Here is a 15,991-nt window from a genome sequence, read left to right as displayed (position 1 = left end):
AGAGCCACGACACGTAGGCAAACCCATGCTTACGTGTCCCCTTCACGTGCGTTGTTCCCTGTTGTTCCCTGCAAAACAACAACCTTTGTCTGTCCAGTCACCATCGAAGACCCCCTCCCCCTTCTCTCTCGTATAGAGACATTTTCACAGAACCTTCTCCCTGTTTTTCCCTCCCTAGTCAATGCTTTTCTTTATCGCTAATTAATTATTATAATATTCCAGCTCACCAATACACGGCGGGCCCCACAGATTGATCCTCTATTAGACTCTTCCTCTTCCTTTCTCCATCGTTAATTGCCCCTCCCATCGTTCTCGTCTTTCCACTTTCCTCCATTCTTCACTCTCTCTCTCTCTCTAATGGGGCTGCTCGCTTCACCTTCGCGACAATGGCGGTTCCTCCTCCACCCCCTCCTCTTCACGACCATCTCCCTGCTCGCCTCCTTCGCCCGCGCCGGCCTCCCGGGCACGTGGGAGCTGCTGGTGGCCGACGCCGGCATCGCCTCCATGCACACCGCCGTCACCCGCTTCAACACCGTCGTCCTCCTCGACCGCACCAACATCGGCCCCAGCCGCCTCCGCCTCCGCCTCCCCACGGCGGCTGCCGGCGCAACCCCGGGACGCCGTCCTCAAGCGCGACTGCTACGCCCACTCCGCGGTCCTCGACCTCGCCACCAACCGGATCCGCCCCCTCACCATCCTCACCGACACCTGGTGCTCCTCCGGCCAGTTCCTCCCCGACGGCTCCCTCCTCCAGACGGGCGGCGACCTCGACGGCGTCCGCAAGATCCGCCGCTTCGAACCCTGCGACGCCGGCGGCGGCTGCGACTGGGTCGAGCTCGACCACGTGGAGCTCGCCGACGGCCGGTGGTACGGGACGAACCAGATCCTCCCTGACGGGTCGGTGATCGTCGTCGGCGGCCGCGCAGCGAATACCGTCGAGTATTACCCGCCGCGGGAGGGCGGCGCCGTGTTCTTCCCCTTCCTCGCCGACGCCGGGGACAAGCAGATGGACAATCTATACCCGTACGTCCACTTGCTGCCCGACGACCACCTCTTTGTCTTCGCCAATGACAGGGCGGTTTCCTTCGACCACAAGCTCGCTCGGGTGGTCCGGCAGTACCCGCCCCTGGAGGGCGGCCCCCGCAATTATCCCTCGGCCGGCTCGTCCGCGATGCTCGCCCTCGACGGCGCCTACGACACCGCCGTGATCGTGGTCTGTGGCGGGGCCCCGTACGGCGCGTTCATCGAGCGGAACACGGACGAGCCGGCCCGCGGCAGCTGCGGCCGGATAGTGGCGACGGCGGCCGAGCCTTCCTGGGAATTGGAGGACATGGCGTTCGGCCGGATAATGGGCGACATGGTAATGCTCCCCACCGGCGACGTCCTGATCGTCAACGGAGCTCAGGCCGGCACGCAGGGGTTCGAGATGGCCTCCGACCCGTGCCTCTACCCGCTCCTCTACAGGCCCGACCAGCCCGCGGGGCTACGGTTCATGACGCTGACCCCAACCACTATCCCCAGATTGTACCACTCCACGGCGAACCTGTTGCCGGACGGGCGGGTCTTGATCGCCGGGAGCAACCCGCACTACTTCTACAAATTCAACGCCGAATTCCCGACGGAGCTGCGCATCGAGGCGTTCTCCCCGGAGTACCTGTCGCCGGACCGGGCGAACCTTCGGCCCGCGCTGGACGACATCCCGGCCGCGGTCCGTTACGGGGAGGCCTTCGACGTGTACGTGTCCGTCCCGTTGCCGGTGGTGGGAATCGTGGAGGTGAACTTGAACAGCGCGCCCTTCGCGACGCACTCGTTCTCCCAGGGTCAGAGGCTGGTCAAACTGGCCGTGACGTCGGCGGTCCCCGACGGCAGCGGCCGGTACAGGATCGGGTGCACGGCGCCGCCGAACGCGGTGGTTGCGCCGCCCGGTTACTACATGGCGTTCGCGGTGAACCAAGGCGTGCCGAGCGTGGCATGCTGGGTGCAGTTGGCGGCATAGTCTCTTTTGGTGGGACCTTTTAAATTCCCACGTCATGTCATCATTTTTTCATATTTTTCTTGTTTTAATCGATGGGCGAAAGGGATAATGGACAGGATTTTGGCATCTCCACTATAGTCCATTCAAGATCATTTTCTTTTTAATTTGAGAAATGGCAAGTGCTTTTTGTTTCTGCCTTTAAGGCAAAAGTGAATGCTTTGCAATCTGGCCCTTGACACTATTGATAGGCGATCGAATGCGAATTTTACCGTTTTGTCTTTGGGACAAGGCACTGCTTGAAGTCCTTTCAATTAGGAACGTTGGACGAGCCTGCCCACCAACGGTTGGAAACAGTTAAAAATAATTAGAATCAACATAAATATGATATGACAATCATTTCGCACCACCTTTATATGTCACATGGATTCATTGAATTGTCTAAATCTTGAAGTGAAAGGTACCTCATCTTCATGGACCCTTTCGTACTCTCATCATTGACTAGACGCACCCACTAAAATGTATCTTTATCTTAAAGCTTCCTTTAAGAAAGTCATGATTTCTAAAGGTGGAGCCTTATGAGAAGTGGTGCGCAATGAGGTCTATTAAAGAAGGGTCAAAGCATATATAAATTATATATGACGTCACCCAGTGAATTCATATTTTTTCCCATTAAAGTTCTTATCAATCCATTAGTTTTTATAGTTTTATTTCCATTAAAGCTCTATCTTTTTGTGTTTTTATGCAATATGGAAAATTGTGCAAAAAATGCCGAAGATATGTTAAAGTAATCATTAATTAGTCAAACAACGAAAGTCAATAAATCAGGTACATGGGTTGAATTTTCATTTAATTGATATTGGTATATATATTTATTTATTTATTTATTTATTTTACAATGCCTAAATGTGAGCTGAAATGAAGAGAATAGGCCATTAAAAGTGTCGTTACTTTTGTATGGCATACTTTAGTGCAAAAGTTTTCGTTGGATTATTTCGGTGTCACTTTGGTTATAAAAAAAAACAAACACTTAAATGCAAATTCTAATTTTGGATGTCAAAAATATGGTGTGTCGATATTATAAAGGTTTTTCTAGCCAACATGGCTTGTTGAATATTCAATGTTGCAAAATTCAATGAAAAAACCCTAAAACGACATTGTTATGCATAAACCCAAATTAACATAATTGGGGACAAATCCCCTCTCAATTTAGCCCTCTTCTTCAACACCTTTTCAGAATAATGATTTTGTGGCAAAATTAGGAGCTAAATCTTGCAATGAAGACTCTTGAATCGGTTCCTACTCAGGAATAAAAAATTGGACCATTGGGATCGGTTTCCCACTGTCTTGAATTGGCCATCGTTGGTTTGGTTCCAGGTGGGTAAAATTTTCCTTGATATCAATAACATTATGGTCGAAAAAGTACCCTTTTTTCCTAGAAAGCCAAGGGGAAAAAATTTCCTTTGTCGTCCTCAAAGTCCCAATGTCGATCATATTGACACATTTATCAACAACTACCTCTCCCACTCCATATTATATTAACAAAAACTTCTGTAAAATCCTTCAAACTTCTACTCTAAGTTAAGAAACGATTTAGGTTAGCCGAGGACTTCATTATGCATTGCTCAAGTTTAAAGGAAGTAAGGATTAGATTCAGTTTTTTAGTGTTTTATAGATATGTAATATAATTACAAAAACATTAAAAAAAAAAAAAACAGGTCCAATCCAGTCCTATCCAGGTGGTCCGGGTGGCCGATTTTATCCCTAGAATAGGGAATTGGGCCGAAATTCACCAGTTCATTTTAATGGAACTAGGAACCATATTGGTGACCTAGGAATTGCCTAGAACTGACCACTTTGGTCAGGTCTAGATAATTCTTTTTCCTCACTCTTGCAAGCAACTCAAGTTTGTGTCAAGAAAGCCTATGAAAATAAGCTGCTCATAAAGTCCAGCAGTCGTAGATGAAGGTCAGGGAGTAAAAATGGAGGAGATGAGCTCGATTGACGGGGAAGAATCTGGGAAGAATCTCAAAAGAGGTGCTGGCCATCGGCAGAAAAGGAAAACCGAGAATCCAGGAGCGGAAGATGAAGGTGAAGGAGCCAAGATCCCGAAGATGCTTCGATGGTGAAGATAAAAAGGAGGACGAATCTGGAAATGGAAAGGAAATCTCGGGAAAAAAAAATGATTATATCCTCCACGGCCGAACGAAGAACCAGCATCAAGATGATGAAAATGTAGATCCTTCCCCAAAATCCAGGGGCTCCGTTCTCTATTTTTGTCTGAATCGTGGAGAAGAAGAACGGGCAGGAGCGTGAGGAAGCTAAATTTGAAGGTTGGGGCATCGTTTTGTTATGAATGGTCAACTCATTGTTCACGTTGAACTTATTTTTTTTTTATAAATAAAAACACGTGTATAAATTAACATTTTATAAAAAAGCCATGCAAGACTTTTTACAGGAAATTATCTTCGGAAGCACTTAAGTGGTCTTTTTTTTTCTTGATGTAGCACTAAGGTGATCTTGAGAAAAGTTTCGGTATTAAAGTGAACACCATACAAAAATTATGATAATTCTAGTGTCATTTTTCTAAAAAATGGGATTGGTGTAAATAGAGAACACTTCATGAAATAGAGAAAGAAGAAAGAGATGAATGCCAATATTGCACAACCAATAAATATCACCGCATGAAAATTTATTAATTTATATCAATGATATTATGGCGGACAATTTGTATTATATCGTTATATTGATATGGACAATTTGTGTCATTTCGCTTTATTATAAAACATTGTAATGTGATTGCAAACTATTGTTTAGTAAAATGGATGACACGTGTCATTTACTTGTCAATGATCAATTTTGAAATCATTATGCCGTAGTGGTACTCGAATTTGTATTTCCCGGTAAATATCCATGTCGTGTTTGAATTGTGTTTAGATATCGTTGTAGGAATTATTAAACCTAAATGAGATATGGTAAATTGGGCACATTAAAACCTATTTTGATAGGTAGAAATTCCCCAATCTATATTTTTTGCACAAAATTATAAGATAAATTTTGAACAGCTTTCAAAATCCTCGCAATACGTGATGGTCTAAAATTGATTTGTTTGGAACTCATTTACCATAATTAAATGTCAAGATAAGTATATTAGGAGTCTTAAAAATGTCACAAAAGAACAATTTATTTTTGAAAATTTTCAAAAAGTGTAATCAAATTGTGAAACTTGTCAAAATGATACAATTAAATTTTTTCCTTAATTCTATTCATTTTGGCTAGTAGAAAAAATATTGATGTGATTTTTTCATAAGACACATGACGTAGTGCAATCAAATGTTGATGTGACTTTTTAGAGAATTATAAAGAAAAATGTAAAAAGAATAGAAAAAAATTGAATAAAAAAGTAGAAAATTAAAAAATAAAAAATGAAAAAATAAAAGGCAAGACCTTCCTCTACATTAATCAAACTCATTGTCTGATCTCGAGTTTGACATGGTGGTCAAGTTGGCTTTCAAGTTGGTCCCTAATCGACCCTAGCCTACCATGAACAAATCCAACCCGACTCACCATTCCAACATCCTCCGGAGGCCGCCGTTGACTTTTGAATGGCATATGCAAAAGTCTAAAGAAAGTTTAGTTCTAGATATGAGGTTTGACTTCCGTACTTTATAAGCAAGAGAAGTAAGGGCGCGTTTGGTAACGATTCCCTGTTCCAGGAGTAGATTCCATCGAACCGATTCTTTTTATTATGTCCCAGGAACTAATTCTAAGCATTTTAAGTCGTTTGGTAACTTTCAAAATTTCTTATTCTAAAATAGAATTGTGTTTGATACCGTGCTCATTAATTCCGTTCCAAATCAATCTTTTTTAATTTTTAAATAATTTTTTACTTTTTTTCTTTTCTTTTTTCATTTTTCCTTTTTTTTTTTTTTTTTTTTTTTTTTTTTTTTTTTTTTTTTTTTCCTTTTTCTCATCTTCTTCTTCTTTCTAGTGGCCGGTCGCCAAACCGGCGGACGGGCCAGACGAGGGCCGCGACCTCATTGGAGCGTCGCCGGCCCTCGTCGGCCGAGCCTGCTAGCAGTTGGGCGAGGCTCGCCTAGCCCCACCAGGCTCGGCCTCGCCATTTGGCGAGGTCGAGCCCCGCCGTGGCCAAGCCGACCTCGCCGGGCCGGGCGAGGCTGGGAGCCACCGACGGGGCTGGGCGTTGCGAGGCTTGCCCGGCCTCCCCGCTAGCCCCGGCAAGTCTCGGCCGCGCCAAATCTAGCGAGGCCGAGCCTCGCCGGTGGCGGGCTTGCCTCCGACGAGCTCGCTAGACCGGCGGTCGGCGGCGGCGGACGCGGTGACGAACGGCGGACGGTGGCGGGCGGTGGTGGACGGTGGTTGCGAGATGGCCGAAGGGAAGAAGGAGGGTTCTTGATTTTGATTCTCAAATTCGTTCCCGGAACAAGAATCAACTTTTTTTGTTCTTGATTCTATTCCCAACTGCTTCAGGGAACAAAATTTTTACCAAACGCGATTCTAGGCCCAAACCGATTCTGGGAACAAATAATCAAAATTTGGCCCCGTTTTGATGGTTACCGAACAAGGCCTAAAAGTCTGAAAAAAAGAAGAGTTACGGTAAATAGAAAAAGAAAAAAAATCAAGTAGGGACGACCGAGGACTGATTACCGATACTACCATGGAATTGATCTAACCGACAATAAAATATTCAGTGATTAACAAGTGTCACGTCACTAGCTCATGTGGTGACTATTTTTTTTTTTTTTTTGTGTAAAATAGATTCACTTACAATTTGACACTTGTCTAAAATAAAAGAAAACCTATCTCTCTCTCTCTTCCTCCTCCATCTAGTCACCACCTGTCTTCGTGGTCGGCTTTGTCTTTCTAAGAATGACCCCTAGTACGCTGTTTCTCTTTTTGGATTTTGAGCACGCAATGCTGCCCATCACAGTGGCTCGTCCATGGCATCTCGACCTCGCCGTCGAGACTGGCCATTGATGAGCCACCATCGCTAGATCTGAAGGCATGGCTCCAGATCCGGAAGTTCGGCTCTGTTTGTGGTCTTACATCGCAAATTTTGTGGTGAGCTTTGTCAAGGGTCTTCACCAAATCTGGAAGTTTTCGGGTCTGTCTAAACCTCTATGGTCGGCTCCATCAAGGGTCGCAATCATCGCGGCAGCCTTCGTCAAGCTGAGCCACTCCCTCTATTTTGCCGTCAAGCTCATGGTCTCCGTTAGAGCCGTCCTGACCAGATCCGAAGGGTTGAGGCAGGTGCCATAACGAAAAACTTGTGCTAGGTACAACCTAAGAAAGACCGACACTCTCCTCAAAGCGCCGTGTCGTGTACGATCTTTCCGACACGTGTCTAACACGCGGTCAACGAGTGTCGAGGAATTCGACACGTGATCAATTTTAAAAATTTTCAATACTTGAGGAGTCAAAGTATAAATATATGACATTTACCAAAAAAAGAGAGTATAAATATATGAAAAATAATAAAAAATAACAAAAATAGAGGGGAAATAAGAAAATTCTTACTCTCAACTTTCTCAACTATAAGTTTTGACATTCCCGTGAGTGACGATGAAACGTCCATCATCTTGCTGTGGTATTGCCCCGTCACCCCCACAGACTTAAATAGTGATTTTTTTATTTTTCTTCTTTCTGCCTCTCGTAGGCATTGCTTGTGAATTATCACTTTTGGTCTATGTTATTAGCTTGTGAGTTATAAACTCCGAACTTTGTTTGGGACTATAAAAATCTCACTAATTTCCGATAAGTGTAAGGAAACATGACATGTTCTTTCAAATTTACTTTTTTGTGTTTGTAATTTTTGAATTTTTATTCAATCTTTGTTAAATTAAAATAATAAATGACATTAATAAATATTAAATTAATATTTTTAGTATAAAATAATTCTATACTCTTTTTATTATTTATTTTTATATTTATATATAACGTATTAGAACGTGTCGAAATTTTTTATTTTTAGAAATGACGTGTCGATCGTCGTGGATCCGTGTCGATCTTACATAGGGTGCAACAGTCACAGCACATCAATGGGCGTCGAGGATGGAGGTTGTGAAGACCTGTGCGGTGGAGATGGCTGAGCCTGATTCTCAAGTGGCTGGGCAGATGTTGATTGTAAGAATGACAAAGAAAAACAAGACTTTTAATTTTTTTATTTTATTTGAGACATGTCAAATTGTAAGTGACAGTCTCTTTTTAATCAGAAAAATACTGGCCGCTCAGCTAATGACCCGGCACCCGCTACCCAGTGATAAGCGAATTGGGTGGGGACAAGGGATGAGTTATAGACAAAAAAATTAAAAGATGAGGGCGAACTAGGGGGGCGATTAGAGCTACTGCCATGGAATTAATCAAAGCTACTCATGATGGGTGACGACAGCACAAACTGGCGAGCGTTACCTTGATGTAAATCTTCAACTATTCATACTCTAAACCGTGAAGACTGATCTCACGGAAGCAGGTAATTACAGTGCACTTTACTAAGTACTCAGTATTCATGTTCCGGTCAGGTCCAGAACATCAACATGCGAATCAGCTCCCATAGGTACCGATGTGTAGGTAATCATAACTGAGATGCGAAGTGATCACCTATGAGAAATTGATGACCCCATGGTCCAAAAAGTGCCAGCCACACTTACGTTTCAAGAGTTCAGACCACAAACAGAACCAAGCATTGTATAAAACATCCACTACTGGCGATGTCAAAAGAGCATAAAGGCGGCTCAGGAAATTAAAGCAGATAGAGAACAAGTTTCTTCTCTCGGTATAAACTTTAAGTAAATAGTTCCTGCTGTCAATGGAGTTTCTTCACCAATAAAGCAGATGTGGAGCGTTAATGATCCTTTGTTATCAGCGGATCAACATGTTCAGAAACGTTTGAGCATCATCTCCCTAGGTATGTAGCAACAACATGAAACCCACGTTCTAGCCACACGACTGAAGACACATACATGAGATGCCCAAAGAGATGGACCAGACAGTAATTTTGAAGCTCAGAAAAAGAGTAGTTCAAGCAACAGATAAAAAAATGGAGGTTGCATCCTTGGAGCATGCATTGCAGAGCAAGGGCAAAGACAAACAATATAAAAAGAGAAATGAATTTGCAATGGCAAGTCACGAAATCTGAAGGTAACTTGCATCGATACCTGATGCCTCCACAACTCATTGATTTCTCCAGAAAAGCATATACCAGAAAGTCGAATTGTAAGCAATGGATAGTTTCATGTAGTCCTAGCACAGCTTAAAACATGAGAAAACTGTCATCTGGATTCAGCCAGCATGCAAGTGAATCAGATGGGAAAAAGGCTTCATGGGAAAGCTCAGGAAAACTTGTGTCAAGGTAATAACCATATTAATCCATCATTCAAATTTCCAGAGCAATCACAAAGTAAATTTGGCTGTCACAAGAAAAGCTAAAATTTGACAAGGCTATGCTTACTTTCCCCACCACCCCGCCCCCCCCTCCCCCAAAGTCCCATACTAGCATATCCCAATCCTTGCGGGTATCTTGTTCAGTCGCACATAAATGGGGTATAGACTAAGAGTTTATCAGATCTGTTCTTATGTCCAAGCGACGAAAGAAAACTGAAACCTTTATTCCTCTCAATATTGTCCTCAAACGAGCAAGAGAGAAAGTAGGAACTAATCCAATAGCAAGACTGGCTAAACTTCTTGAGGAAATAACATAGGTACCAACAGAATATGCAAAACTACCAAGGATGTTTCTCTCTCGCAAATCCCCAAAACAGTCGATGAGAAAAGCTAATAACAGACCAACTTGAAAGTGAAAATCACAGCAGCCTGTTTAAACAAGTCATCTTCAGTCTGCATAGTCCATGATAAACCATAATCGATGCATCATGAAGCTAGTTCAGACATGTAATGTGGGTGCAGATGTACATAACATTTCCTGGTCTCTTGGCTTCTGAACCCATGACAATTCCACTATTGCATCCAATATACAAATGAGAAGGCCAATGTACAGAAAGAGATAACTAACAACTATAAGCCTAATATATTTATACATCTTGAAGCGATGAGTGATTTCTACCTGACCGTCCTCCAGATACGCTTCTTCCATCACAGGGTTGCACAACCATCCGTCAGCTCCGTTGCCAATCATGCAAAGTCTTATTACCAGACAGAAGTTTTATGCCTCACCAATTTCAATCTCCTAGGCCCCAAAATTCAAATGATATGACCTACAGAGAGCTCACAGCCCGTAACTTCCATCTTGCCGCAAACTCATATCATAAACTTCCGAAACCGAATCCCTTGGCTTCTTCATACCATCAATTATTTCGCCGATCCTACTGCCACGACCTCGACTGGAGTAACTCTCACCTCTCTTCTTCTGATCAGTCCCAACTCTCCTATAATCCTTCCCATTTGATCCACCATGGTCCCTCCTCCTATCACCTCCCTTCCTCAAGCCGACACCGACTTCCCTCTCGTTCTTCACTGCCGCCACGCCACTCCATTCCACAGAGCCTTGAGAACTCATATTCTCCCCATCCGAATCCGCCGACTCGGAACCCGAATGCCCATCTTTCCCAATCATTCCCCTCCGGCGTGTCCGGCGAGATTTCCTCCCCCGGTAACCGCCATTCCATTGAGCCATTGCCTTGCCACTGCTATTCCCCGGACCACCATCCGATTCGTCCTCTTTGCCATCACCGATTCTCCCATAAGGCTTCACGCTGTGCACAACCCCTTTGGGGAAAAACCTGGCGGAAGGAAGCTCCGCCTCCGCCCCGCCGAACACCTGCGGCCCGTCCCTATCGGTCCACATGTCAAACCCTCCGGGCCGCTGGAACCGGTCGGCGAGCGCCTTCAGCTGGTCGTCGGCGCCCACGGAGAACAGCCGGGGGGCCTTCTCGACGGCCTCCCACGGCCTCTCGAGCTCCGAGACGGCGGCCTTGAGCTCGGCCCGCTTGCGCATCTCGTAAATCTGGCGCTCCCGGCAGAGGCGGGCCTTGAGGAGCTGCTTGGCCTTGTTCTTCTGCATGCGCTTCCACTGCCACTTGGAGACGCCGCCCGGGAAGGTCCTCGGCCCCCCGCCCATCCGGATGGGCGGCGCCGTCACGGGGGCGCGGCGGAGGGAGAGGTGGGAGAGCTCGGTGCGGAGGAGGACGACCTGGGCATTGGGAGAAGCCAGGGTTCTCGAGAAGGAGAGGGTCTGCGGAGGGGTCGGGAGGAGGAGAGACATCCGCAGGGTGGACATTCCGTTCGTCTTCCTTGTTCCGCAGCTCGAGACGTGACCGGAGCGAGGAGCGGCCGCCGGGAAATATGGTGGGTGGCGAGGGATGAAGATGATAACGGGGCTTCCGCGGTTGTGGGTCAGATGCGGGCTGCGATCTTTTTCATCGCCATGGTCGTCGTGTCCGATCGCTCTAGCTTACGCGACGGCGAGATAAGATCGAACGGATGGTCCAGGGATGGATGATGGGAAGAGAGGGCCTCCGCCGCCGTGAAAATCTTTGAATGTAGAGATTGTTCCAAGACCCAGCTCTTTCTTTCCGGCCCAACATGTCTGTCTGCTTGCTTTGGTTTTTGGGCTTCGTAGGATTGTTGTTTCAATGTTCATCTCTTCGAGCTTCTGAAATTTCTTGAATTTCTAGGCTCTCCTTCATTTTCGTTACAACAATTAGGGCATGCATCGGGCCAGGTCCCCTCTAAGAATCTGACTGGACCGGATTGAATTGGACACTTTTGATTGACTTCACTGTCCGGTCTTGTTCCAAGACCGGGTGGGCCGGTTCCTTGTTTCATAAATCGAGATCCGATCTCACCTAGTCTGATTTCAAATTTTAGGGTAGGAATTGACCCATCTTGAAATCAATCCTCCATAATAATAAAATAATAACTGGAATGACTTCATTGCTTTGTCGATATTTTAGGGCGTTACCGACAACATTACTTCTTAATCTTGATTGGATGATGACGACGACGGCAGCGGCAACATCATCAACTTGGATTTTGATTCGACGGATACTCTCTCTTGCACCATGCGTGCTACTTACTGGTCCCGCAAAGTAGTGCCTCCTTTCATATGGAGTAAGAGTCTTTTAGATACTAACATTATGAGAGAAAATAGCCATAAACTATGAATTAATTGAGGAAAAGTGCAAAGATAGAGGTGGATTTGCAAGATGAAAAATCCAATCTTTTCCCAAAGAGATCATATTTATTTTAAAATGATTTTCTGTTATATGAGAAATCGAAAAATAAAATGAATCTAAAGGAAAAAGATGCAACGAGAGAAGTCTCTCTCTCTCTCTCTCTCTCTCTCTCTCTCTCTCTCTAACTTTGACTTGAAAAATCTCTCTCCAACCATATTTTGATCTTGCTGGTTTTTCGCTGGAGTAAACTGTGTTAACAATCGCTTATTTGTGCTTTCATTTGAGTTTTTTGCGCTAATTATTCTGAATTGTTGACTGCACGTCAAAATCATATTATCTTCAACATTTCAAATTTGGCTCAATGTGAGGTGTATCGTTGCAAAAATCATAATCTAATGTAATTCTGTTGTCATGACTCGCTTACTCAGCAAAAGTTAGACACAATTGCTGAAGTGGTTTGCTTCTCATAGAAATTATGCTATCTCTATTTTAATGTTAAGTAACGTGGTAGAAGAGGAAGTGTTGACTATTCAATATGTTTTTGTTGACATGGTATCATCTCAAGAGACCATATAAGATGTCAATGTAGATGATGATGGCTATTTAATAGTGTTAGCATTCATTTTGGTATTTTTCTTTAATTTTAACGGAGGTCTCATGTTGAACCAATTTGAAAGGTCAAGATTTTTTATGGAAGATTTTAAATTAGGTACTCGATTATAAAAATTGTAAAAGTTCATATACTTTTCATTACCCCATTGAAAAATCATGTTAAACTCTATCGTGCTTCTAACAATACTAGAAGATGCTTGGGAGTAGGTAAGGCCTTAGGGTACCTGAATTCAATGGCGTGGGCCAGTCTGGTTTGTGCCAAATGTGCTCAAGTTTGCAGCAGCTTTAGGGAAGTTGCAGGCTCAAGATAGGATGAAGAGATGGGCTAGTATCGATAAAATTTGTGTGGCATGCTTCCTCTATGTCAAGAATGCATTTATTCTTTGACAGCCTTTTCTGTAAGCAAGTTTGGAGCCAGATGCTCCATCTATTTAACACTGACGGAGCTGTTGGACATTGGAATGTAGAGCATAAGTGGGTTTTATGGAGTTTTAAAGGTAAAACAATTCGGAGCGTGATGTTGAAGTCAACTTGGAATGGAGCTCTGTACTTTTTATGGAAGGAAAGGGATGATGTTATCCACAATGGTGCTGTTCGTTAGAATCGATGGATTCTCAGTAGGGTGGAGTATGCCGATAAAATTAAAGTTGCTGTTTGGCTTGCTTTTCTTTAGGGGTCTGAAAATATGGTTCTCATTCATTAACCTGAAAAATGAGCATCCACAGATGTAGAATTAGAACAAATCAGAACCCAATATATAAGGCCCAGCTAGAAAGAAGGGTTTTCTTATGTTGGGCTTTGGCAACCTAGTATTTATAGGAAAATTATCTAAAAGGTCTTGAATATCTTGTATTTTGATTAATTCAATTATAAATTTTTCAATTTTACCAATTGAGTTTTACTCATTTTCATATTTTATCAATTGAGTCAATTCAGTTAATTTTTGCCAGAAATGGCTAACGTGGATATCGGTCATTCTATGTAACATGACGGTATTTGACGTAGACAATTTTTATATATATATTTTTAGATTTATGAATTTTGTTATAATTTTCTTTTCTTTCTTTCTTCTTCTTTTTCTTCCAAGCTCGATGACGGTCGTGAGGCCTTCGCTAGCTACAAAGCCCTTACCAACCAATGGCAAGCATCGCCCTTGCCTGTAATTAGTGAGGGCTTCATGACCCTTGCCCAGTGGTTGATGAGAGTCACCGACTCTCACTTGTGGTCAAACAAGCCATTTATTAGATCGAATTGATTTGAATTCAATTCAAAGGAGCCAGAGCCTCAATTAGAGCTGTAGATGACGCCATGATAGTTCGCGTGAAGCCATCCATTAGAAGACTAGAGGTGTCGCAACACACACATGCTATGACTCTCTTGTTAATCCCTTTCATTTTGGTGGTTCCAAACTCAATCCAAAGCTTGTCTGAGCTCAATTCTTTTCTTAGATCTAGCTGACCAGCAAGAAATACTATCATACAAGTTCAAAGCAGCTTCCAATAGTTTCTATGGGTCTGAGACTAGCACTCGATACACAAAATTGTTCTTTTCCTTCCAAATTAACCAGCGAACAGCAAAGAGAAATTCGAGAGACACAGGTTTATTGAAAGTTAATCAACCATTCCTCAAATCTAAACAAACCTGGATTTGATGCCACGCGAGACCCTAACTTCGAGGTCCAAGGGCAAAGAAAAAAGAACATGCTCTGATTTTCTTGAGGCGTTATCGACAACATTACTTCTTACCTTGTTTCTGTTTGATAATGATGCCACCGACTTGAGTATCAATTCGATGGACACTCTCTTGCATCATGCATACTACCATTCCCCAAAAGTAGTGCCTCCTTATCTGTGTAGAGTTAAGAGTCTTCTAGATACTACCTTGACGAGGGCAAATAGCTACAAACTAACTTTACATAGTTTTCTCTGTCAAGAATTGAATGAGGAAAAGTGTGAAGATTGGTGGATTGGCGAGATGAATTTCCAATCTTATCCATGAAGAAAGAATAAGGATAGTACCCTTTTGCTTTTTTTTTTTTTTTACAAAGAGATCTTTTTTATTTTCAAAAAGATTGTCCACTACATGAGAAAGCAAAGAAAAAAAAAAACAAAAAAAAAAAAAAGGGTGAAACAAAAAAATGTTTTCTTTAGTTCTTTTCTATTTCTTGTTTTTATATCATAAGATGCCTACCCCTTTTTCTTGATTAAACTCGAGCTAAAAGCATTTATACTTTTGAAACAATTTGAAAAATTACTAACTAATTCTATGCAAGTGTGGAATTATTTTCACGACCATTTTGACTTACAAACTCATTTTCTTAGTTAACTGACCAAATTACCTTTCTTTCTGGAATTTATTGTTTCTTTTTCTATCATGTTGACCAGAAATACTAATCTTTCTTCTACTGCCTTTATCATATTTTTCAGAATATAAATGCCACCATAACTTCCTCACAAGATATCTTCCTGTCCTTCGTCTTATTTTTCGTTTTGCCTATTTCATATTAAACCTCATGATTTTGTCCTTTAATATATAATTAATTACTTTAGTGCTCTCTAAGGACCCATTTATGTAATAATTAAATGGGCATATTTTTTTACCTATCATAGACACTAATTATGGCAGTGAAGTTTTCAATTCAAAAAATCAAACGAAAACCATATATACATTTAAAATGAGGGATCCCATGATATTATTCAATAGGATTTAACGGAGGAATGTGTCCCTCATGATGAAATCATTTAGACATATTCTTGCGACCCACGAGGACAAAAAGAGGGGGAAGAACAAGAATACGATGCCTTTTTTGGGTCTCGAGAACCGCAAATGAATTCATATCCAATCAATTTCGTACAACAACCAAAGAGGAAGCAAGAAAGATTGAACGTTTGGCATGGAAACAAACTCCACAGACAAAAAAGCTCGCGACATCTCCAGCCTGTCACTAGTTGGAAGGTTTTAATTTAGTGCTTGGTGAACATGTTGCAGTCAAGACAAAGAATACCCCATCCCCCAAATCAGTGACAAGAGAGGTTTATTTGTAAGGGAATGGGTAGGATTGAATCGATTCCTTCTTTGTAAAGTAATCATGAAGAAGCTGGTACAACCACAGTCTGAAGACTGAAATAAACTTTCATTTTCATCTTTTTCTCTACATGACCTCCTTTAGTTTTGCACCTGCCCTAGTTTGAGCCTTTCCCCAAGGTGGCACATATGTTTGTTTCCAACAAGCTTATAGTCCATAGAAAGCCATTTC

General features: G+C 43.0%; 2 protein-coding genes across 2 annotated transcripts; one reads left to right on the top strand and one right to left on the bottom strand.

Moving 5' to 3' along the window:
• Positions 1 to 301: 301 nt before the first annotated feature.
• On the top strand, positions 302 to 2,090 carry LOC120290622 (aldehyde oxidase GLOX-like). Its single transcript, XM_039306956.1, is given in 2 exon segments — positions 302 to 585; positions 587 to 2,090. Coding segments are annotated over 2 exon segments (1,638 nt in total). The 5' UTR covers positions 302 to 357; the 3' UTR covers positions 1,997 to 2,090.
• Positions 2,091 to 9,779: 7,689 nt separating this feature from the next.
• LOC104433072 lies at positions 9,780 to 11,540 on the bottom strand. The gene has a single exon (XM_010045709.3). It carries the CDS (start codon positions 11,223 to 11,225, stop codon positions 10,215 to 10,217), a length of 1,011 nt encoding a protein of 336 aa, XP_010044011.2. The 5' UTR covers positions 11,226 to 11,540; the 3' UTR covers positions 9,780 to 10,214.
• Positions 11,541 to 15,991: the final 4,451 nt, after the last annotated feature.

The sequence above is a fragment of the Eucalyptus grandis genome, chromosome 1 (assembly GCF_016545825.1).
Source record: "Eucalyptus grandis isolate ANBG69807.140 chromosome 1, ASM1654582v1, whole genome shotgun sequence".
In the NCBI taxonomy this organism is placed as follows: domain Eukaryota; kingdom Viridiplantae; phylum Streptophyta; class Magnoliopsida; order Myrtales; family Myrtaceae; genus Eucalyptus; species Eucalyptus grandis.
This window is presented reverse-complemented; position numbering and strand designations above follow the sequence as displayed.